Consider the following 26,096-nt stretch of genomic DNA (forward strand, 5'->3'; position numbering starts at 1 on the left):
GTGGCAATATGCAACGCCAGGCAGAACGCTGCCTTTCATTCAAATTGAACAGCGGTAGTCTGACGTCACACGTGACGTTTCTGTTCAGGTCACATGACCCTGTGCTGTTGAGGTCCAAGTATACACTCTGCCGGTATGGAATGAAAGAAGAGCAAATTTTGAACGAGTTATGCTCACCTCCAGGGGCGTAGCCAAGGGGGGGGGGGGGGTTGGGGGGGTTTCAAACCCCCCCCCCCCGAAATTTTTCAGTTTTGCTTGCGTATATATGCACGCACACATACAAACGCACGCACGAACATACATAAAGTATGGTTGAACCCCCCCCCCCCCCCCCCCGAAAAAAATTTCTGGCTACGCCCCTGCTCACCTCCCAAGAGATACCGATGTTGGTTCCAATATGGTTTTGTAGAATAATCGGTGTAACTTAAAATATTCTCAGTCACTTGCCCGAACAATCCCCGCCAATATTTACTCATCCGCCACCCACCCTTATCACGTTTCCCACCGTCTCGATAAAAAGCCTCGCCTCTTTGTTCCAGTAGCAGAAAGTTGATGTCTTTTCCTTCTTTCTTCACGACGCGCTCTCCCACGCCATTTATTCGTTCAATGTAGAATAACGTCATTAATCACCCATATAGCTAACGTGGATGAAGCTCATTTCAAAAACGCCGCGGGTTCTTTTTTGAAGGCTTTATGCTAGACGGGAAAACCGCGCGGTGCGTTCCATCTTTCTGACAAAGATAACGCAGCAGCGCATATAGTTGGATTTCTGTTTTGTTACTGCATGCACGTAGTTGCACGAATCGAGGATGCTGCCAGCAAAAGTACGAGCCACCCGAGCGCGGCTGTGAAAGTTTCCGTTGTGCATCGTGTTACTCGACAACCTCACTTTGGACATTGCAATGGACGCACAATGTCCTTTGTCCGAGGGGTGCGTAAACGCAGAATTTTATTGCGGCCGTTTCTAGAACGCTGCATCGACATGGCGTCTTTCCGGTATTTTTCAGTGTCTGCCTCAGCAGGCGCACCGGCGACCGCCGAAGCGCGAGTATGGCATAAAATTTTCGCCAAATCTGTATTTTGCTCATTGCTTTAAGTCCTCCATCTTGCCAAGCCAGTGAGGTGCTCACCAGCTCTGCTTTGACCTGCAGCCTTACGCGGCTTAGTGAAAGCTGCACAAATTTTTTTTTCTTTGTATGTGTGCTTCTTGTCGACGCAATAGGAACCGAAGAGGTCGAATGCTTTTTCGTAATCTATGAATGCCATGTGAAGGCTCTTTTTTTGTGTGTGTGTGTCCGGCATATTCTCAAAGATTTGACTAATCGCATGAAAGTGATCCGCGGTAGAGTACCGTTTCCTGAAGCTAGCTTGCGCTCTAGGTTGATTAAAGTCAAGTGTGGCACTTATCCCATTCGAAGTTCTTGAGTATTTCCGCAATGCTGAAAGACGGCTGATCAGTCTGCATTTCAAGCCTTTCGCGTATGCTTTTTTTTTTTTTTTTGTAGTAATAAAATACTGGCGTTTTTCCTAGTAGAAGGTACGTTCGAATTTTTAAGGCATAATGTGTAGAGTGTCGCAAGCTTCTTAAATGTGAAATCTACTTCGTCTTTGATGAAATCGGTTGTTATGCTCCGGCCACTTTCCAGCGGGACATGCCTCGTAGGGCCTTTCCGACGTCATCGATTCTAAATGCATCAGCATTTCTATATGCCGACTCAACGAGACAACTGTGCGTCCGTCCATCACCGTGAGAAGACCGCCGCTGTAAAGAAATGAATGCATCAAACGAAATAAATTTTATTAAATGCTTGCGCATTTAATAAAACATGTGTTTCGTTAACGAAACGGTGGAGTGCGTGGCCGCACTAACACTTTTTCAAAAAACCACGCAGCGCTCTGACGGAACTTTATTGGCTCTTAGAACGTTACAGTTGACTCTGACAATATTGCAGACTGCGAGTAAATAATTGTTCACTCGCTAAACACTCAAATACTATGCGCCGCGTCATCAAGACAGCCGGCGAGCCATCCCTTGTACTGGAAAGAGAGCGTGCTCAAACTGTTTCCTGAAAACACTGTCAAAAGACAAGTGCCACGCTTAAAAGGGAAACGTTTCGGGTTGCCTGGCCGTGCGCATCCTTTTTTGTATAAAAAAAAGAAATGCAATGTGAGAAATGCTTGAAGGACACGTATCCGACATACAGTATCGATCACGCGGTGTATAGACAATACATAATTTAGACAAATGGAAATCATTACCCATCATTTCATAGTTCACTACAGAAGCGACGGCAAGAACATCATTAAAACAAAATAGACGCTAGTGCCTCGTCATCCCAGTTCGTCACTCAGCCGATGCTAAACTCGAGGGTGTTATGCTGCTGAACGCAGTGACCAATTACAGCATTTTCGGGTGGAAATGCAAAAGCAGTTGTATGAGGTAATACAAGCAGCGTTCTTATAACATTGCTAAGGCGAATTCCTCAGCTTACGTGGGCGGCGCTTAACTGATCGGTTCCAGACAGCTCACGTAGACCGTATCCGCTGCTGCGAAGACACCATTTCTTACAGGTATCTTTAAAATAGAGCGTGATGCTTGCGCTCAAGCTCATGCGGGAACATTCCCAGCTGCGTTTCCGTGCGATTGAGATATGAAAAGCCGGTCAACTTGTAGCTCTAGGTGCTCTTTAAAGAGCGTGGCGGTCGAACCTCCACTCACTGCCAGGCTCGTTGGTACGCCGTTTCGGCACTACGTCGACTACATGCCAGCCGAGACCTAATCAGATTCTAATAGTTTTTGAGCAATATTTGTTTGTCTAAGAAGATAAAATCACATAATGCGCATAAAATGTTTCATGACCGTTGTTTGCGCGCTGCAGAGAGTCTCAGGCATAATTAAGTGACGACCACGGAACCTGCTATGGGAAACTAGCTTTGATACGCGGTTTGCGCGTTTATATTGCTGCCATTGCAAAAATAAGATCTCACGGAAGTCGCGCCGCTTGGTACCAAAAACAACGTGCACTCTAAATAAGGGGGCGTATTTGAGGCATCTTCCTGTCGTCCTTTTTTTTTCCATTATCAACGGGCGCCTTTTCGGTCGCGGACGGCGTGCTGCCATAAGCGTGACATAGCACTTTTAAAAGGAAAGTAGCGTTCCCACAGTTCTCGAGAAAGGAAAGGCAAGCAAGCCAGATCACGACTTTTGTCGCGTGGCAGGAAGACTCCCCAAGTACACCCTTTTTCTTAGAGCGTACACTCTATGAAAAAGTCGAGTACTTGGGGAGTGCCACGTAACAATATTCGTCATCGGGCTTGCTCGCGAACGGCTGATAGCCGCACGCCGTTCGTGCCCGAAAAGCAGCACGCGCGATAGATGGCGGTTGTAGATGCGTGGCAGAAATGCTGCCCTAATACTCGATTTTTTTTAGAGCGTAGCTTTTCCGTCGTCACCATTTTGTGCCGTCATAGAAAAGTAGTGAATATTGCGCAATCGGCAGAGCGCACCTAAGCGAGCATTTGTTAGGCATCACTTGCGAAGTTCGTAGGGTGTGAGAACATGTAACAGGAAAACCCAAGGAGACACACGGCAGAGTGCTGGCTCACACGCTTCACGAAATTTGCAAAAGTATACCACCCGGAGCAGTAGTCGATGTTGCTTTTCACCTATCTTAGGTGTCCTAACTAAATGTGTGCCCTGCGTAGCGGCACGTACAGTCGTCCTAAGGTATGGAAATATCAGATGAAAACGACGGTGGTCGCCTAAATTTCGTTTGTTTGAACAAAAATGCAGAGCACACGATGAGAAGACGAATGTATTACAGTTGCGCTAAAGCTTTGTTTTTTCACATTACAGCAGTCAGACAAAGCTAGGCCTACCCGACTCTGATTGCGTATCTACAACAACAATTGTGAATGACTTATAACACTGGAAGATATTAGTTTTGCCGTGGTTTTAGACAAATATAGCTGCTCTTACGTTTAATTCACAAGCTGGTATGCGATACAGCTGCTTGATGCAACAATGCAGTCAATGTATCCATTATATACATGAAATATTACAGCCTAACTTAGATGACCATGAAAGTGTATATCGTGGCGTCGGCCTAAGTGCCACCGCCGCTGTTACCACCCGCTAGTTGAAAATAGGAACCAGCGGCAGTGATGCGTTCACACTGTGTGCTTTCACTCAAAGGGTCTCATGATGAGCAACGGTGATAACTATTGAAAAAGCGGCGGGCTGTTTTGAATGTATTCTCTCTGCTCCAGATGCGGAAATCACACTGCGACTCGAATATGCAGCCCTCGGCACCTTGCCACGTCAGCTAATGGCGCTGCTGCGTGTGACAAGCGCAGTTCTTCCATTTGGCGGCGGCATTCTGACAACGCTTTCAGTTATCGCTGTTACGGAATTCCAACGTCTTTCCACTTTTACGTTATATTGTGACAATCACGCAGATGCCCTAATCAATTATATAGTTACACTTCCGCGGTCGTGTTTGTACTATAGGACTCGAGTGAGACGTCAATAGGGTGTGAAATGGTTCTTCACTGCTTAAAAATATTGAGTGCAGGTGCGGTGCCATTTTCAAAAGACTACCATCAGCAGAAGAAAGCAACTCGAAATTCACACCTGTAGCAGAGCGTCTGCTCTCAGAACGATAGAAGCAGCTTGCGCCCTTTGGGAAGTTTTTCTGTACCACAGCAATAATCGTCGTCTCGTGACCGGAAAGAACGCAAAGAAAGCACGCGAGATCGACGACGATGAGCGTTGTGAAAGACGCCCCAGATACGCCACTTTTGTATTGCAGTGTGTTGTATAGAGCAAGCTATCCTTGGCGGATCCTCGCGTGTTAAAAAGAGCAACAAAAACCGTAATGTTTCTACAAGGATGCGAATTGGAACACGTCATATTTTCAGAATAGTGCTCGCGGCCGCTTTTTCTTTTTTCATGTTGTACCACGGAGGTGTTTCAAGCTCAAGAGATAATCCGACATTCGGAAAAAGCATTGCGCCCAAGTGTTCAAAAGTTGTAGTTTTGCGAGTTGGTGCGCGTTCATCTCGTAGTGTATTGAAGCGCGCACAGTCAACAAAAAAGGATGGCACACACCTTCACAAGCGCGTGTGTCTGTGTGTACCTTTCTTTCGTGCCGTTGTCGATTATATGCTCATTAGAAAATAAGTATTGGCAGCAAACACGTAGAATTGTCTACCAAAAGCGTGTTGTTGAAAAAAAATGTGGCTCATGATTCAATTATTTTCTATAGAAGTGAATAGGTTTCAGTAACTCCTCTTCGGAAAAGTCCCTTTTTTTCTTTTCACGTTACGGCCCAGCATCCGTTTTTCAGTCATTACCAAACAGCATCACTACGTTTACCACAACAGCCTCAATGCCTCAGCAAATGTACTCATACGTCACGGCGAACAGCGCAAGAAAGCGCGGACAAAAGAGGACACGAGCGCTGTCTTTCAAATGAATGTTTACTGGAAAGCACGTGATAACAAGTATGCATAATCTAAGGTACGATGACGAATTCAACAAAGACGCGTGAGTGGTGATCTTAGGTAAGGAAAATGAACTCCTCATCAGTGAGACGCAACGTCTGCGCATGCTTTTGTAATACGGAGGGCCTCGGTAATTTCAAGGGTACGCTGCTCTGAATGACTCATCATAATTGTTGAAGAGACAGGTGGACGACCACAGGAATGTCAGTGAAGAGATAATTGAGAGCAGGGGTTACCCTTAAGAGAGTTAAAATGTCCCAAATTGATACAACGGCCACTTCTTTGCCACAAGTTGGTCGGACATTTATTGCAATAAGTGAAGCTTGAGGTGTGTTTGTCGTAGCCTCGATCAACTCGTGCGTCTATATTCAATTCGTCATCGTTATTTAGAGTTTGTAACAGCTGGTGAGGTATGTTCATTTTCTTTCCAATAACCAATTGGTCGAAAGACGGCGATCGTGACGCTTGGTTTCCCCTTCCGTCCTTTCACGCTGTCAACCATGAATTTTATCCAACTCGCCCAATTTGCTATCCTTATTTACTATGGTAATTATAGTTATCTCAAAGGTAACTATTAATGTTTCAACAATTTGTAGTTATCTGCAAGCGCCAAAAATCTCCTTATTAATGCCGCATGATAAGCACTCTCAGGTCAGCACAAGCTAGCCTGTCATGTGGACCTTGTTTTTTTTTTCTCGCGGCCTCGGAAAAATGCAGTTGCAGCCCAGCTGAACGTAGCGCATTGGCTAACAACGTCACTCTCTTAGAGCAAAACGCACATAGTAGTGTGTTTCGCGGCAGCGTTCAATTCAATAATACAACGTGAATTTGATTTTCCTTGAGGCCCCTACCGAAGTGGATTATGCCTTATTGCGATCTTACTTTAAGAAAAACTTGGACGATTTTTGTCGGCGATATTTGGGAAGCACTGCTTGGTTTAATAAAACCCGTGCAAGTTATGGCCTTTGTGAGCGCAAAAATTACGCAGGCTTTTTTTCTGCTACGCATAACGACATTAAATAAGTTTACATACGGTACTACCACAGGAAGCACTAAATAATTGTGCAGCAATGACAATGTCTTATTGCACCAAGCCCAATAGGGCCTATTGTTTGCGAAGTAGGTACACATGGCTGTAACTGACCCCTCGCAGCGCTACAAGCATCGGAAGTAACAGCTTGCGTGCTACTCCTCCATATTATGTTCGTTGAAACATTGAAAACATTTTCTCTGTGAAGAACAGATGGGCTCGGCAAAATGCGGTCAGCACACGGTGTTCATAATGATGGACTGCATGGCGTCGTCGAAGCAACCTTCACGGTTCACGTGACGCGATCGGCCTCGGAGCGCACACGGTTGGAGACCATCTTCCAGACCACAAAGTAGCCAGCCTGGGCCAGCAAGGTGACCAGGTACTTGTCGCTATGCAGGAACCGAACGCACGTCACAGGAGACGAGCTGACCTTCTGCTCCGTGAACCCCGCCTGCGAGCAAGTGCCGTTGTGACAATATTCAGGGGCCTGCAAAGGATAGCGTTTTATCCGCACACTGGCGGGGAAAATAAACAGATTTCGCAGCCCTGATGCAATCATTGCGGTAAGCAGTTCCGATGCCATGTTCGGACTGCGTTCGAAATGTCGAATAATAATTGTTGGGGTTTTACGTCCCAAAACCACGATATGATTGTGAGAGACGCCGCAGTGGAGGAGCTCCCGAAATTTTGACTACCTGGGGTTCTTTAACGTGCACCTAAATATAAGGCGGTAGGAACGTCTAATAAACCTCCTTCCTTTCTTGTTGCTGTTACAAAGGCTCTTGTAATCATTTGCGATGATGATATATTGTGGTTAGTCGCGCAAGGACAAGTGATGGCCAAGGAGCACCACGACATGAAATGGTTTGAATTCAGTGGTAGTGTACGGTGGCTGTAAAGGGCCTTAAGAACCTGCGCACTAAATGTGCGTAGAATACATATACTAGATAAAACAATGGGAGTGACGGGAAATTTATGCAATGGATTAAAAATCTGTGTCATGCATGAAATCTCTTTAATTCACAAAATCTCCGGCCCTTGCTCACAAAGGCTCTTCTGAGGCAGCAGTGCCTAGTAGTCCTTCACCCTTTTAGTAAAGACACGGTGACACGGTACATTATTAAGAAAACGTCGCGGAAAAAAAGAAACGAAAAAAGCTTGTGTGCGAAAACGAAAAGCGTGGTGTGTAGCCACGTGAGTGTATATATCTGTTCTGTGCTTTTGAATGAAATTTCACTTGTGAGTCGGAGCTTGTGTTCGTGTAGCAAAAGACTTTTCGTTTTTTCTCTGTCGCGCCGTTTTTTAATAATGAATCCGTACCAACTCGGCCAACCGTCCATCCCCCTTAAAGACATGGTACTTTCGCAGCAGCATTCTCCTGCAGAGAATGTGCTACGAATCTTATGGGCAGATTATTTACAGTGACGTCGTCTAAAAAGGAAAAAAAACTGATTTCTTATCAAACGAACCAATACCTATAAGGACAATGCGGGGTGAATGTGGATATGCTCCCGATAGGCTTTTAAAAAGTTTTCTTTCTTTCAGGCTCAACCCATCGACGCTGAAGTAGTATGTCAAGCACAGTCAGCGCTTCCCCGCACCTACTAAAGGTCAGAGTTTCTTCACCAGTCAATAAATAATTATGGTTACCATAGGTGTGTCCTATTCTCAGTCTAGAGAACACGACGTCACTCCGTCTTGATTTCATGGTGGGTGGCCAGTTACCTAAACGAAACGTGACTTAGTAGTGTGAAGTTTGTTGTTTCTTTGGACATACCACAACGCCTCCAGTAGCTTCGGAGTGTGTTACGAAGATGGGGTTTCATGTACACTAGAGGGACAGCTATTATGGAGTCTACAGCTTTTGTACTGACGGATGTCGTAAGCTGGTCAGCCAGCACATTCCCTTCTATTTCACGGTGCCCCGGCACCCAGCACACCACTACATGCTGCTCGGACGCATAAATGACACACAAGTGAGAATACAGCGACACAATTATGAGACTTTTGTGAATTCCAGAACTTTTTAAAGCCTTAACAACGAATAAAAATCTGTGTATGTAACTGTTTTCGATATTTCTGATTTCTTGATGCGTTTAGCGGCTGATAAAGTCGCTTGAATCTCGGCTCTAAATATTCTTGTCTGAGGTTGCAGCATGCTGGCATCTGAAAAGGATGGGCAGCGTAGAGTACGCCGGAATGAGACTTCGACGAAGCGGTACTAATTCATACCGAATTCATATATATATATATACATATATATATATATATATATATATATATATTATATATATATATATATATATATATATATATATATATATATATATATATATATATATGTATATATATATATATATATATATATATATATATATATATATATATATATATATATATATATATATATATATAGAGAGAGAGAGAGAGAGAGAGAGAGAGAGAGAGAGAGAGAGCGCTATGTATGCTTATTACGCAAACATCTTTGCCAATGCGGTTCAGGGAAATTTCCATCCACCGGTTTGTAGTAGAAGGCAATCGTCCGGATTCTGGACGACAGTATTTCCCATTCATTGTGAGGATGAGCGGCGCGAAGAAGTGTGGAAAGGGAGCCCTGAGGAAGCAGGACAGTGAAGAACACGAGCTCTTGCGTTCGTCATTCTCTCGCTTCTTTAGTTCTCCCTTACCCGTATTTCCGCATCTCATTGCTTCCCGCTGCTCGTCTTCCCCATGAGCGTAAACCAACTCGCCCACATCGCCATTCTTCGTCAGTATTCCCCGTCCTACGTATTTATACTTTGTGGGATACCGTTAACTTGAATAGTTAACAGCACTGTGTTTCAACTTGGCTTTGTTTTAACAGCGGAGTTGTTCTACAGCTGGGCCTGACGACAGACGAGTCTCCGGCTCCCAGATACACCCGTAGGTGACGTAACTGCCTCAGTCACCCCTGTTTTTCGCCTCGCGGCGCACTGTAGCAGGGCCGGGTGCGGCCACACATCCCGTCCTTTGCTGTGCACCTTTACTCTGAAATTAGCGTAATCACGGACACCCACACAAAATAAAAAAAAAACATCACAGAAGATCACACGGGAAGCACAGGAGAACCGCAGCTCCGCTGCTTCTGCGGATTTCACAATGGATTGTACTGGGATAAGTATTTTTATTCTTCTGGAGGGCTTCCGTTTTGAAGTACTCCTAATCACATTTGACACTGTTATTTGACACTTTTCTTCAAGTACTTTAAGCGTGATCAAACGTTTTGGTGATTATTAAGAGAACCAAATATGACCCCTAAAAATTACGCGGCATCGCTAAAGTGTCAGCCGAGGCTTTGTGCACGTAGTGCAATATCACGATGGAAATGGTGGGTGCCGGAGCGTGCACCCACAATTTCAACCAGGCTCGTGTGACTGTGTGCGCACGCGAGCGAGTGAGCAACCGTGCGTGTGAGCAGACGCTTGTTTTCATTACCTTCGTGTCGGTGCATGGAAACCTGAATATTCTCAGGAAGCCCGCGCGGTCGCCAGCCGCAACGACAGCCTTGTTGTGGGAACGATGACACGTCAGGTTCACGACATCCGTCAAGTGTTCGTTGTCCCAAATTCCTGTCAAAATGACAAAAAAAGACAATTTTGAACACAAATCCTTCCACGGCACCTACAGTCCCAAGCGATAATGAAAATACCATGTGATCAGAATACATTCGCCCCGACTCTCTCTCTCTTTCTGTGCATGCGTGCTGTGTGTGTTACACGCACACATAAAATGGAGAACCATCCTACTCTCCATTTTTATTTTTTCTCCTTCGGTTCTTAGAGGCATCACGTAACAACCGCACTCTCACGACTCACTATCTCTTATAATAGCCCAGCCTTAATACAAGGTCGACAAAAGAAGGGGGCGCTTTAAGGGCTCGTTGTTCTTTGCTAGATACAATATGAATTGGAACTAACAGACAGGAAAGCCAAGGAAAGTATAGGGGTAGTTCTTTGTAGTAATTATGATGTAAATGTGAAGAAAGTGAAGTGGACGAAAAGATGACTTGCCGCAGGCAGGGACCGCACCTGCGACCTTCGAATAACGCGTCCGATGCTCTGCCCCTGAGCTACGGCGGCGGTGGGCACTCCTACGTTTAGTGCACATATATACACCATAAAGTGGGCGGGAGGATGACCGCCGCCGTAGCTCAGTGGTAGAGCATCGGACGCGTTATTCGAAGGTCGCAGGTGCGGTCCCTGCCTGCGGCAAGTCATCTTTTCGTCCACTTCACTTTCTTCACATTTACATCATAATTACTACAAAGAACTACCCCTATACTTTCCTTGGCTTTCCTGTCTGTTAGTTCCAATTCATATTGTATCTAGCAAAGAACAACGAGCCCTTAAAACGCCCCCTTTCGTTTTTCATAGCGAGGGCCGCGTTCTGGCAGACTGGGTGCCTTATGTAGTATGCGAGGTATTAATGGTCAGCTGCCAGCTAGTAAAAAGATCACGTGCTTCGTGACGCCAGCAGGCAGAAAAAGTGTTCCACACCCGCCGTCATGGCTACTATAGCGGCGCTAACACTTCTACGGTTAACGTACATATATACCCTGTAAAGGCGTTTATTGACGGCACTAGGCGACGGTGCACAACGGCGACAGTCAAGACGGGGCGCGGACTCTCAGCACGAGGGGCGTGCTCTCAAAGAAGAGCCGAAGAGGACGACCGACTAGAAGGCGCTCGAGAGGACGACCCATTACAGAGATCGAATGCTTCGCTACAACCCCATAATGTGGACGGGAGGATGACCGCCGCCGTAGCTCAGTGGCAGAGCATCGGACGCGTTATTCGAAGGTCGCAGGTTCGGCGGCAAGTCATCTTTTCGTCCATTTTACTTTTTTCACATTTACATCATAATTACTACAAAGAACTTCCGCCATACTTTCCTTGGTTTTCCTGTCTGTTAATACAAGGAATTATTTGATAATGCTGTAACCTAAATACTAACACATTTTCAGAGAGGAATGTTTTTAGGGATGTTCTAACTTAATTGTCAACAGCCCAGACACGGCTGATTATGTATATCTTAATTGGCAAACACGGAATATGTCAAGCGTCACTTACCAACGATGTCTGGATTTAGAGTGCAGGTGAGCTGGTACCAATCGACCTTTGTAACGGTGGGTGATTTCGCCTTCAGGCTATTTACATCCCCTAAAACAATAAAACAAAGTGCATTCTTTTACAAGTCACACAAAACGCGCATGCCAGTCGTAAGCGCACATGTTCTGACCTCGACAGGAGCATGTAATAAAAACTGGATTTTCATCAGACCCCTTGCGCCCGCCCGTTGAGGACGATCACTTCGTTTGCAAAGTTAAACAGGAACGATAAAGAGAAGTAATTAGCCGTAGCATAACAACAGATGCTGCAGGGAGCATCGCACGTCTTGAAGCGTGCTTGTGAATTTTTTGCATTGTTTCTTAGAAAATCTATCTGATACGAGACAGACGTACTAGTTCATTGTCACCGACGATCAACGTGTTGTACATTCCAAATGCCACGAGATGACGCTCAAATCCAGGAATGAAATGTGAAGGTGAGGAACCGACGTGAGAGGTTAATTCCTGTATACAGGCTGTTTTTTAGGGGCGAAGCACCTTAGTGTCTCGGCGTGTCGGCGGGCATCGTCGTCTTCTGTCGCGGCCTGCATCCTCGTGTCCTGTCCATTTGCCCGAGCGCAAGAGAGGGCGCCACCGCCTCAGCGCTCGGTGGGTGGCGAGAGAGAGCGAACAGCGCGCGTTGACTATGGAAACGCTCTTTCTGCGATGAACGCTGAAGTACCAGTTCGCAAGGAACGAGAACGCGCCCTCGCCAGCGAGAGACAACGCCGACGCAGGCAGCGTCTGCTAGCGAGTTTCTTGATTGAAAAAAAAAGCCCCCACCTCCCCGAAGGGAATCGTGAGGAAATGCGAATGCATTTCTTGCGCCGAGAGTACACGGCGTAGTAATTTTAATGGCGTAAATTAATGACGCCGTCAGACATTCGCCTACACCGACTTCTGCCACCGACTTCTACATCGACTTCTGCGCCCAGCCAGCGAACGGTCGAGAGTGAGGCGCGCGCTTCACTCCAGCGGACGGGAGAGTGGGGCGCAGGGAGGAGAGAGAGCGAACGGCGAGAGAAGGAGCGGCGAAGCACTGCACCTACCCTCTCCTACAATCTCTCCACACACGCGGGAGCTCCGCCCAGCTCCCGCGATGCGAGCGCCCTCATACGCCAGTGCGCGCTCCTCCTCTCCACTCATTCTCCGCTACTCCGCCCGCACCACCTGCTCTGGTTGCTAGAGGCGAGGATAAGCGCGCGCGCCCGCAGGTGTTGCTATGGGAGAGGGAGTGAGAGCGGAGAGATAACACCTGCCGGCGCGCGGACACCGACGCCTGACATAGCCCAACCACGGCCGCTAAATAAAAAAGTAGCGGCCATGGCCCGACTAAGAAATGCGTTCGCATTTAAAACCAACTGCTCGCGCTGCACAACCGTTCACCGACCACCGCGTATCTATAGAGAGACACTGGATCTTGACCTGCTATGTAGTTCCGGTGGGAAATTTCTCTTGTGCGTAGTTGAACAATAAAGATTCGCAGTGTGCACGTTAACTAAAAGCGGACTGCGGCACACTGTGTCTAATATTTCTTCTGTCTCTCATTGCCCATTAGCAGTCATCTTGCTGTGGGAAACACCGGCGCACACTGCATGCTTCGCCCTTCCACAGGTTTCACGTTAGTGGATCTGAAACACCTTTCCCTACATGCTCCGCCCCTCCACAATTTTTTAGACAGTACGTATTTTTTATATAAATTATATTACAGTCAAGCTCTTGTCGTTTTCGCACATGAGCTCTATGTCGAGGCGGAAATACTGTCCCGCAGCTAAAGTTACTTTGACGCGACTAATTAACAAAAACTCGTTCATTAACTTTTTAATTATTGACTTGAGGGCAGGTGTTTATATTACAAAGTTGTAGTGCATGCCAATTTATGGCATACCTATTTTTTACAAATCACAAAAGTTACACGTAGTTCAAGGTATTGATAAGCTAAATTCAAGGGCGAAATCGAAACTGATCACGCCTGGCACGCACCAAAGAGTTTCCTACAATACTTACTAGAGGGAACTCTGGCGCTAGTGTCTATGGGAGTTGCAACGCATGGCGCTTCAGACATAGAGTTTCTACAATACTTACTAGATGGAACTCTGGCGCTAGTGTCTATGGGAGCTGCAGCGCGTGACGCTTCAGCCAGCATGGGAATGATGGGTAGTACACAAATTTGTCTAAACTTCATTCTTTCGGCTCCGTTTGGCTCCGCGTCGGCTGCATCCGCTTTGTCACAAAACAAAGTTCAGCAAAAGTCAGCAGTTCCACTTCACCACTTTAACTTTTTTAGGCTCACCAAATCAAACCTGGTCACGAAGTTCACAACGGTCTATTCTTTTATCCGAAACGGATGCCAAAACACAGCAATAAACAAAGCCACAAGTACGTTTGCAGCCGCAGGCACGAAGACTAGGCAAATTTGTGTACTACCCATCATTCGAACCCATGGTAGCTGAACGATCGCGGCGCCGGAGTCCCCTCTAGTTAATTTTACGAAACTCTATGGATTCAGACACATGGGAATGATGGGTAGTAGGATCTGTTTAAACTTCGTTCTTTCGGCTCCGTTTGGCTCCGCGTCACCTGCATCCGCTTTGTCGCAAGACGAAGTTCAGCAAAAGTCAGCAGTTCCACTTCACCACTTAGCCTTTTAGGCTCACCAATTCAAATCTGGTCACGAAGTTCACAACGATCCATTCTTTTATCCGACAGAAAACCAAAACACAACAACAAACAAAGCCACAAGTGCGTTTGAGGCCCGCAAGCACGAAGACTAGGCAAATACGTGTACTCAGGCAGCAGCGGAGACGGCGAAAGGACGCACGCTAACCTACTGTCTGCACTCTTTGCAGGTTGGTCAACTTTCATATTGAACATTATATGCACCATTAGTTTCGTCGCTGCTGCTGCTGCTGCTGCTTGCTGCTGCTGAAGTTTTATTGGGCATTGTAGTCACAACAGTGTTTTCTTTCTAATTTCGAACTGTGTCTCTTGCTTTGTGTGCACAAGAGTATTTTCGTGCAATTTTTACTTGAAGTGCTTGAAACCATGGGGGATACAAATTCGGGCGACATGGGCAATATTGCCGCGACCCTTGCTGAGAGGCAGCCTAATATCATTAAAGAGGTCGTGAAATTTCTAGGTGATCTAGTGGGAAGACTTGACGTGTTCTCGACTGAGGTTAAACGGGAAATTGCTAAGGTCGCTTCCTCAAACACTGAAATAGTCACTGAACTTGGAAGTGTTCGAGATGCTATTGGCTTCATGAATGAGAGCTTTGAGCTCTTTAGGACTGACGTGGAGGCTTTTCGCAAGGAGACTGACGTGTTAAAGGCTGAGAGTGCGCAGTGTCGTAAGGAAAACGAAGAACTGCGGAGGGACCTGAAAGAAGCTAGACGGGAAATTGTCGAGCTGAAGCAATACAGCCGAAATATCGAAATCCAAGGTCTTCCGCAAATCGAAAAAGAAAGCTTGGAGCAAACTGTCGCAAACATCGCCAAGTGCTTAGGAATTGATGTCACAGATAACGACATTGACGTCGCGCACCGTGTACTGTCGAAAGATAAAAAGAAATCAAATGTGGTCGTCAGATTCCTCACCAGAACGGTGCGAGACAAGATGTTGTCCGCAGCAAAAAAGATTAAACTAGACAGCTCTCGTCTTGGTTTTGGCAACAGTAACCCTGTATATATAAATGAACACCTGTACATAGAAATGAAGGTTCTGCTCAGTAAGGCGCGGTAAGCAAGGCGTGAAAGAGAATGGAAATATGTATGGGTATCACAAGGCAGGATCTTCATGCGGAAAGCAGACAGGACATCTGTTTTAAATGTAATTTCTGAAGCGGATCTGGCTAAAGTAGTCTAGCTTAATAGTAGACATATTTCTGCCGTGAGCAATGGCGATGTATTCCAGCGTTACTGTGTTTCTGAATTGAACTCGTATGTAAGCGGCCGTCATAGGCAGCCCCTGACATTCCTTCACATTAACATGCAGTCAGCTCGTTCAAAAGAAGAAAACCTTCTCTTGTTTCTTGATTAGTTCAATTGCTTATTTTCCGTTATTATGATGACTGAAACTTCGTACCGTAGTGAAACAGACGGGTTTCGTAGTTGTGTACCAAAATAGAAAATCGAGAATTGGTGGTGGCGTATGCTTGCATGTCAAAGCTGGAATAACGTATGAGTATCGTGAAGATCTGTCTCTGTGCACCGATGACCTTGAGGCATTAACATCACAGTGTCAGAACTACATTTTTGTTGTAATGTACAGGCCATCAAGTGGCAATTTTGATTCAATTATTCACTATTTAGAAAACCTACTTTCCGTTGTAAACCAATATAATTACACATTAGTGCTGGGAGTTGATCTTAACATAGATATGTTGAGCACCGCCAGTGCTGGGCAGTATCGAAGATACATGTATCTTCGATGCTATCTTAGATACTCTTTGGGTATCTTGTATCTGTATCGCGATACGTCTCGCAAGACTTGTATCAGTATCTGTATTTCCGGTACATTGAAGAATGTATCGTGTATCTTAAGATACAAGATACTGCGATCGCAACACCGCGGTGCGAAACAATAAACGTTGGTTGAACTCCGCTTCTGAAGCTGATACTGCTCCCACTAAGCCACCAGATTAAAACTAAAGACAATGACATTATTTTATCTTTCCGTCAGAGTTTTCCGGCAAGGGCAGGTGATGAGCTCTGAGCGTCTCTATTGAAGGACAGAGTCACGTGGTGGCGCTCGCGTCGTCCTGACAAACGCGCGAACATATACGCCCAGACGACATTTTGTTTTCACGGTTTCCTTTTTTTTTTTAGTTGTGTCAGTGCTATGACGCTTGGCTCTTAGCTACTATCCTGTGCCGCGTACGCCAATGCGTGCGGTGTCTTTTGCACAAATTGTGATGCCGCTGTAGTGTCGTAATCGAAGTTTATCTTGCGTTGTGCGTCGTTACGAAGTCTGAAGAATGCAAGAAAAGGGGTTGCTTTGCGTCTCGTGGCTTTCACACATCGGCGATTTGAACGACTTCGTCGATGCAGGTTTGACTTAGATGCAATGAGACTGACTTATATGCAAATAAGACTCTAACAGCTATAGCACCACCGGTACCGATGCTGGATTTAACAGAATAAGTATTCACTTAACAGAAGCTATCTTGGCGTACGTCTCCTTGTCTTTTATTCAATGCGTTTTCAAAATCATAGTTGGATTGTTAGCACAAGTCCTTTCTAAGCTGTGCTTTTTCATCCCATGCGTCCCCTATCTCTTTGTATTGCTTTTTTCCGGTCTGCTTACGGCAATATGTCTTTAATGTGCTGGCAACGTAAGCTCTCTTCATTATTCTTACTTTTAGCTGTCTGCATTATTTCTGCTGCTGTTTACAGACCTATATTCTACTCAAGTTTACTGTTATGTCAAGGCGACGAGAACATATGTATAATAATCTGCGCGTGCTTGGAGCATACAGTAACAAAAGTTCTGCTTACTGCTTAGTAAAATAGCGAAATTTTTTCACGATAACGTAAGTTATTAGGAGCCATCTGAAAGATGTTAGCAAAGGAATTGGAGAAACATTGTTGTACAAAATGCTCCGTTTTTTCTAATGAGCGTCTCAACGAGTCGGTTTACGCTATTTTACATAGGCAGTGAATTTTCTGTGGTCTTGCCCTAAATGCCTAATTGTCATGGCTATTAGAGATTAGCCGCCGCGGTGGAATAATGGTTGTGGTGCTTGACTGCTAACCCGTAGGTCGCGGCGGCTGCAATTCGATGCCCGTGTGCTTATATTTAAGTTTTATAGCACCACGCGGTCAAAATTTCCGGAGCCCTCCACTATGGCGCCTGTCATTATATGGTGGTTCTGTGGGACGTTAAATTCAACAATTATGATGAGCTCTTAGGAGTGCCGCCTGTATCGTGTTCCGATACTTATTCTCTTGTTTGACACAGAACCGCGTTTCTATTTTACTTAGGTATATTTGTTTTTCTTTCTTAGTCTTCTCTGAATATTTTTACTGTTACTAATCACCAGGTAATCAGAGCATAAGTGGCAATAAAGTGTGAATAGCGGCGGTGTCCTCCGGCACTTCATGCGACTATAGAACACGTCTGACATGTTTTCTGGGCTGCAGATGTGCTCTCATAAATGAAAAATTGTTCGAAGATCTCGCATTACTGAGTACGTCGCTAACGAACGCTTTACGGCAGCAGATAAGTAGAATATAAAAGTAATTGCAGTTTTATGTCATCTACGTAAACAAGATGCGTCGCAAAGAATGTCGCTACCCGCGTTCTCACTGACGTACATCTGTCCGGTGATCGGGTATTGCGAAAACCGTCATACATTTACGGGCAAGGTAGAACTTAACTGTATTTGCACCATTGTGCCGAGGCATCTTATTGAAGATGGCAACCCGCTAGCTGGTCAGCAAGCAGAGCATCGACTCCACCCAATTACAAAAGCGTCAAGCAAAAACCGTTTTTAGCGAAGTGTACAAAGAGCTGTCACGGTAAGCAGCTAAATCAACCCCAATAAGTTGTTTCGGAACAAAAGTAATATACCTTCAGCAAGAAATACGAATTGGAGATACTAACAGACATTTAATTCAAATGAAACAAAATTGGTCGCAGTTATTAAACTTTCAAGCGAACATTTTCTGCATCGGCGTTTAGTGCTACATTACCGTATATACAGATATATATATATACATATATACATATATATATATATATATATATATATATATATATATATATATATATATATATATATATATATATATACATACATATATACATATGTATGTATGTATATATATATATATATATATATATATATATATATATATATATATATATATATATATATATATATATATATATATATATATATATAATAACAAATTTCCGAACGTATCGACGTATCTTAAGATACAATTAGAATGTATCGTATCGGATACAATCGGCGTTGTGGTATCTTGTATCTGTATCTCAAATACTTCTTGCCTGAGTATCTTGTATCATATCGCGATACAATTTGAAAGTATCTTTGCCCAGCCCTGCTGCTGCACCGCGCATTAACAGATGATATTTTCAGACCTTCTTGCTTCCTTTTTCTTAACGAACGTAATTACCATTCCAACACGTATTACTGATACCACTTCTACTCTATTAGATTTGTTTATCACAAGTAGTACAAGCAGTGCGTTACAGGCAGGCGTCCTGCGTGCCCCAATAAGTGATCATTTGCCCATATATCTAGTCATAGAAAACATAACCAGTGGAAGGAGTCAAATCCTTCCTGCCGTTCACTTTCAACAAATTAATCCACGAACGCTATCTTCTTTTAGAGAGGAAATTAGCACTCTAAATTGGAACAACGTTCTATCTAGTTCTTCGGCTGATCTTGCTTATGATTTTTTTATTGATACTCTATGTTCTGTGTATAAAAAACATTTTACTTATACAGCTTTAAAGAGACCAAAACGAGCGCATAAACCTTGGATTTCTTCCGCAATACTCAATATGATAAAAGAAAAGAATAGGTTGTATCAAGAGTTTCTGACACAGCGAGACCCGGATAAATTTGAAGCTTTTAAGGTATACAGAAATAAACTCACTAAACTACAAAAACAAGCTAAACGCGATTATCATTTCAAGATGTTTGACGGTGTCACTGATTCTAAGTAATTATGGAACAAACTTAATGCTATTATATCTACAAAACAAGTGACTAATGATATTAGTGAGCTGGTGATCAAAAACAAAATATACAAGGGTGCAGTACTAGCAAACAAATTTAATGAGTACTTTACCTTACTAGTTGGCAGTAGTTATAATTGTGATTATCAGGTTATTTGCCTCCTGCTTTAAGTCATTCTGTTTGCTAATCCTACAGACGTGCAAGGGGTCATCAGCGTTTTTCAACATTTCAAAATGAGTAAAAGCGAGGACATAGATGGCTTAAAGTTAGAACCTATAATATATATTTTAGATGTCATATGCGCCTGCTTAGTACATATTTATAATCTCGTGTTCACCACTGGGCTGTCTCCCCAGAGTATGAAAAACGCTAAAGTAACGGTTGTATATAAGGGTGGTGACAAAAGCAATTTAGGAAACTACAGACCAATTTCGATTTTGCCAGTTTTCTCTAAGGGGTGTGAAAAACTTATTTTCATTTGGTTGTCCAATTTCTTTAATAAACACAACATTATTACGCCGTCACAGTTCGGTTTTCAGTCAGGCCTCTCAACCGAAAGTGCCTTACTATATACCAAAAGGAACTGATTCTAAGAAATATAGAAGCAAAAAAACTTACCTTAGGAATATTTCTAGATTTCTCCAAAGCATTCGATAGAATAAACCATGATATTATGCTAGAAAACTTCACTGTTATGGCGTCCGCGGTACCGTTTTAGCTTTAGTAAGAAGCTACTTATCTAATAGGAAACAATGCGTATCAATCAATCGAGAGCTATCATCAGCCATGAACGTTAAGAATGGTGTACCTCAAGGTAGCATTTTGGGACCCCTATTATTTAATATTTTTATCAGCGATATTGTACATATTGACAGCTCTGTAGAATATGTAATCTATGCGGACGATACCAGTATATTTTTTTCTGGGACAACGGCTGATGACCTCATTGTTTCTGCAAATGAAATAATAAATAAAATATATGCCTGGACTCTGGCAAATTCTCTACACATTAATTGCTCTAAAAGCAAGGCTGTACTGTTCCGTGCTAAATCGAAATCAGTTGAAACTTCTCACAAACTAAGACTTACTAACGTCGAAATTAAACTTTCTCAAACAGTTAAAACTCTCGGTGTCCATTTTCACGAACACATGGCATGGAATTACCGTGCCGGACACATTAGTCGCAAACTTTGTAAAGTTTTAGGTGTGTTGCGTTGATGCCAGAACATACTACCTGTGAAACAAAAAATATTAGTATACAATGCTCTTTTTTCCTCACATTTACATTATTGTCATCTGGCCTGGTCTAAGGATCTAAAGCATCTTTAAAGAACCTGGTTGTGTTACAAAAAAGGCCTTGGGATGCATTGAAGGTGTATCCTATAACGCACACACTGCTTCAATATTTGCAAAATATAGAATTTTAAGAATTACCAGTTATTACAAATACCAGCTTCTGTCAACCTTTAAATCAGAAATACGCAGAGGAAATACCCTCTTACGCACTTTGCCCACCTTGCAACCAAATCCTGCCATTCGCGTTACTCGGTATACGGAGACTTGGCATGTATCATGTCCTCGCACTAACTATGGATTCGAAACACTACGTTGCCGTCTTCCAGGTGTGATGAACAAATGGGAGCTAACAATTGATAATCTGCGTATACTGTCTAAAACTGAAATGTTAAATTGGATGTGCTGATTGTGTTCATGCTTGTTGGGTGATTTCTGTAATAATTATTTAGTTTCGTTCTTTCATGCATTGCTTTGTTATGAATATTTGTGCATGTATTTCAGAGTTGTCATTCCATTATTTGCTGTCATGGGCCACATGCGTGTTCATTTTGTCTTGTCGCTTTCCGCTGCCTGTAATTTTTTTGTAATTTTTGTAACTTTGTAATTTAGATTTTTTTCTGGGTGAAGGGGCCAGTCAAGCTGTGAAATGCAGCTTTTTTGCTTCGCACCAAACCATGTATACAGTGTATTTTCATGTACTTGTCACGTGGTTGAATAAACTCAAACTCCAACCCTTCATTCCCATGGTGGCTGAACGATCGCAGCGCCAGAGTCCCCTCTAGTTAATTTTAGGAAACTCTATGGCGCGCACAAAGCGCAGCGGAGCACCGGAATGACACGTGACAGGGAAGTGATGAAATTTTAATGAAGGCGCGCCAAAGCAGAATCTGGTCACAAAAATCGGCAAGAATTCTGAAATGCATTAGTAGACAGCTTAATGTTTGCGTGCGATGGGTGGGGCCTATCTGTTTCTTTCTTAAAATGGAGAGAGGCGCGAGAAACCATTCTAGCCCGTCTGTAAGAAGCGCCGCATTGGCCGCCCCTGAGTTTTATGCTTCCCAGACACAGGAAAGATCGATATTGCGGTTTTCTTGTGCGCAATTCGAAAGAAACAGATAAGCACCAAACACTACGCGCAAAAGTAAGGCGATGCGCGGGCACAAGTGAGATGACTTGCAGCTTTTCACGTAAACATATGGCCGCGGCTCGCCGTCATTCAAATTTCGTCACTCGCATGTGACGGGTAGTTTCAGTCTGAAGTAGCAGAACTGTCGCACTTCGTGCGCGCCGGGCGCGATCAGTTTCGATTTCGCCCATGAAATTCGATGACGAATATCTCGAACGTGCGACGTTTGTGATTTCTGAAAAATAGATATGCCATAAATTGGCACGCGCTACAACTTCGTAAGATAAACGCCCACTCTCAAATTAATTATTAAAGAGTAAATTAACGAGTTCTTGTTAATTGTCGCAACAAGGTGATTTTAACAGCGGCAAAGTATTTCCGCCTCGACGTGGAGTTCGTGTGCGAAAACGACAGGAGCCTTACTGTCATGGGATTTTATAAAAAACCTGTGTTCTCTAAAAAAAGAACACCCTGTATATGGGTTGAGGACAACAAAACAAGCTTTTATCTGAACCATCTAGAGACTGTCTGTCCGCTCCACATGATACGGAGATGCTGATGCCAACGTATGTGTATGGATTGTTGTCAAATAGGTACTTTTTAACAGAATTGTGACAGACCGGCTCACAATAAGAACGAATTTCAACAGTGTTGTGTCTCTATAGGATTCTGTCGTGTCTGTGGAGGTTGAGGTTAATGCACTCGAAAATTTGAGAAACAGGTTTAAATAATGCCATTTTCTTTTTGGTCATACACAAATCTGCTGTGACTATTCAATAAGCTATTATATTCCTGGAGATGAACCAACGAGATGCTGCTATCTTCAAGCACTTTGTAGACTATGATACCTTATGATGAATAACACATGAAAAGTGCATCTCTGCTGAAAATCTTACGGACACTGACGATTATAGTCAGAGCAATAAAAACAATCATTTACAGTGTCCGTAACGTACATATGCACAGACGCAGTCCGCTTTGCAGAGCTTCTCTCTGTCTTCGAGTGCTTGCCTGCGAAAGCAGCTTTCAGGATAAGTTATTTTTGCAAAACCATACCGCAGCATGACTGGCGCCATGTTTCTCGAGCTGTTTGTGACAAAGACAAGCACGCGAGCGGCACACGCGCGTGTGCTCGCCGCGGTACACTGCGGCCGGTCGTGTGCGCGAGTGGCTGAGTTATGTCGCGATTCCCCCCCAGGCGCCCTTTTTCGGGGCGCCACTCATCCAGCGCTGGTTTCACATAACTGCAGCAACAAGCGTGCAAATTTCATGATACCTCAAGGTATCATGGCTTGCGCAAGAAGCAGTGGCTGCACAACACGGGCCGAAAAGCTTTGTTCCGACAAGGAACAGTGTTATTTGAAAGGTAACTAAAGTGGTTGTTTGGGCGAGTTGGTACGACATACTTCACATAAAAAACAGCGCTAAAAAACGGCGGCCAAGAGAAAGAAGGACACAAACATCGGCGCTGACTTACAACAAGATTTATTTGCTAGCATCGCGCAATATATACTTGCGCAGTGTCTGACAAATGTGGGAAAAACAATAAAAAGATAAAAACAGTGAAAACCTATGGAACATAATCATCGTGATAGCACGCTATGGGCCTCACGTGTGCAAGCGTTCTGAAGAAAATCGATTTCTTTTTGTGATAAGGCAATCGAAGGCCTGCTGACACACGCATCGCCCAGCCTAGCCATTTCCGCAGCCTCGTGAATTTCGCGTATCATCTGTTCCCGTGACGCTTGACCCCTGCACAATGCTGGAAGTCGGGGGAACAGCCGCAGTCTCGGCAATGAATGCCGAGGTGCCCCGAAACCGTTGAGGAGACATTGTGAGCGTGCTCTTTCAGCCGTTTCTCTTGTCCGCCGTTTTTTAGCGCTGTTTTTTATGTGAAGTTTGCAAGGTAAGGCGCTCGTATCAAAGCATCCCCGAGTGCTGCATTTTGAATATTCTTTCGACCTGCTCATCAACGGTCTTGTTTTTCTTTGTTGTTTTTTTGCGGCCATTTGTGCGTTGTATAAAAGTATGGGTAGTCCTCAGTATGGCTGAATATTCTGCTTAGACTCCATCACCTCGCACGTCGTCAGCTCACGACGTCTGACGACAATTTCTTCCGTCTGCGAACAATTATGTGCAATAATGCAGGTTCTCGATCGCAATTGTCGTGACTGTTAGGATCCGTTTGCCGTAAGTTTTTGCCTGAGTTGGTACTTCATCGCACAAGAAATATAAAGCGAGAAGAAAGAAACGAACGGACGAAGAGAGGTGACACGGACTGGCGCTGGTTTCCACCTGAGTTGTTTTTGTTTTTTTGAAAGGGGGGAGGGAATACACACACAGAAGTAATGGCACGAATGCGATCTTGAGCAAGAACTAAAGCTAAACACAAGCACTGCTAAAAAGAGAAACAATCACATCCTGATCACGAAAGATCTAGCAGGCAGCGGGCGAGATTACTCCTCTTGGTCACGCCTGCATTAGCATGCCTTCTGTTCACCACTGAGAAACTAGATTATCTCTTAATTACGGCGTTGTCTGCTGTATGACGATTAACCTTCCTTATCAGTTTTTTATAGTGGTGCTGTTAAGCTTTCGTTGCGCCGCGTGGCCCGAACAAAAAGTATGGCTAGCTATGACATCACCTCACATTGCCGGAACATGCTTAGTCTAGCCAATTAAACCAAGCTATGCTAAGATCAAGCTAATTATGACCATGTTATTTCATCACCATAATCGTCAACTGTTTTAATCCACTGCGGGACGAAGACCTCTGCCAATGATCTCCACCCTATCCTGTGTGAGCTGATTCCATTTTATCCCTGCGAACTCCTTAATTTTCTCACTCTGCCTACCTTGACTGCGTTTCCCATCCACTGGTGCCATTCTGTAGCTCTCACTGTCCACCGGTTGTCTGTTCTACGCATTACGTGGCCAGCCCAGGTCTATTTCTTTCGCTTGATGTCAGCTGGAACCCCTCTTTGTTCCCTGGCGCATTCTGCCGTCCTCCGATCTCGTAGTGTTACTCCTATCATTTGATTCCATTGCATGCTACGTGGTCCTCAACTTTTTCTCTTCATATTCATTTGTAGGCCTACTTTAATACTTTTTCGGTTTAGTTCTTCAACATTTTTTGTAATTCGTTGCTATCATTACTGAAGAGTACTATGTCATCAGAAAATCGTAGGTTGTTGAGCCATTCTCTTTAACCTTGATTCCTGTTTCTTCCCAGTCTAGCTGTTTAAATACCTCCTCTAAGCATGCAGTGAACAACATTTGGGATATTCTATCTCCTTAACTGACTCCTTTTTTATCGTGATATTAGTGTGTGTGTGTGGGGGGGGGGGGGGTAAGGTAGCTGTAGAGTCTTTGTAGATATCGGCTAAGGTGTTGACATAAGTTTTAGGTACTCCTCGCCAAGTTAGTGCTTTTAAGTCTGCAGATATTTCTGCTTAGTCGAAATTGAAATATCTCTACTGAGTCAAAACAATGCTAATGAAGGCATTGTATATCAAGACATTGCTAATTAAGATCATGATAATTAAGCTGGATCGGCCACAAGCTCCGCTAGTCCGGCCTTGCACCACTAGTGTAAGCATTTATTTCTGCCACGCAGTGCTTGTGTTTTTCTATTTTGCTTGCGCAGACTCGCAGCTGTGACCCTGCTAATATGCGCGCTGTCCCAAGTAAACCTCAGGTAAAATTCAATGCTTATCCGTATCGCCTCTATTCGTCCGTTCGTTTCTTTTTCCACGCTTTAACATTCTTGCAGGATCCGTTGGCTGTTTTACTGAAAATCTGAATAGCGGCTTGTATAGGCGTTATTCTTCCAGCTTACTTTGATGCAAGCCTCAGTCACTTAAACGCAACGAATGCAGGCCCTGTAAAAAAATATTAATGGCAAGTACGCCGGTGGTATTGCGGATGAGCAGCGCCAGCTAGCTTACAATGCGCTTTTTTTCCAGTTGTTCAATTTCCTTTGAATTTGGATGCGGACACGCACGCATGATTGGGTGACAATTATTATTTGGTTTTCTCACGGATACAGACAATTTGCTGGGGGTGTTCGCATGATCGCGCTTGCTGTTGATATCGACTTCGAGGCAGAGGCCGGAAATCCTCGCTTTATTAGCGAATGCTTTAAAACAACCTGTCTGCAACGCCTCTGCATTAAACCACCTTTCTGCAGTTTGGAGACCGCAGCGCAAAGCTACTTTCACGTCGAGAAGATAAACACATGGACGGACGATGTCATTAGAGTCTTTTAGCAAGTTACGGA

The 26,096-nt window shown here is 44.2% G+C and overlaps 1 protein-coding gene across 1 annotated transcript in view; it reads right to left on the minus strand.

Moving 5' to 3' along the window:
* Nucleotides 1-6,702: 6,702 nt before the first annotated feature.
* The window catches only part of LOC119389210 (echinoderm microtubule-associated protein-like CG42247), a 37,833-nt gene continuing 18,439 nt past the window's right edge, over nucleotides 6,703-26,096 (minus strand). The window contains exons 6-8 of the mRNA XM_037656413.2: nucleotides 11,647-11,736; nucleotides 10,013-10,146; nucleotides 6,703-6,989 (exon numbers count right to left, since the gene is read on the minus strand). Of these exons, the coding sequence (XP_037512341.1) occupies nucleotides 6,828-6,989; nucleotides 10,013-10,146; nucleotides 11,647-11,736 (386 nt within the window). The 3' untranslated portion in view covers nucleotides 6,703-6,827. The remainder of the gene's footprint in view (nucleotides 6,990-10,012; nucleotides 10,147-11,646; nucleotides 11,737-26,096) is intronic.

This window comes from Rhipicephalus sanguineus, chromosome 4 (assembly GCF_013339695.2).
Source record: "Rhipicephalus sanguineus isolate Rsan-2018 chromosome 4, BIME_Rsan_1.4, whole genome shotgun sequence".
Lineage (NCBI taxonomy): Eukaryota > Metazoa > Arthropoda > Arachnida > Ixodida > Ixodidae > Rhipicephalus > Rhipicephalus sanguineus.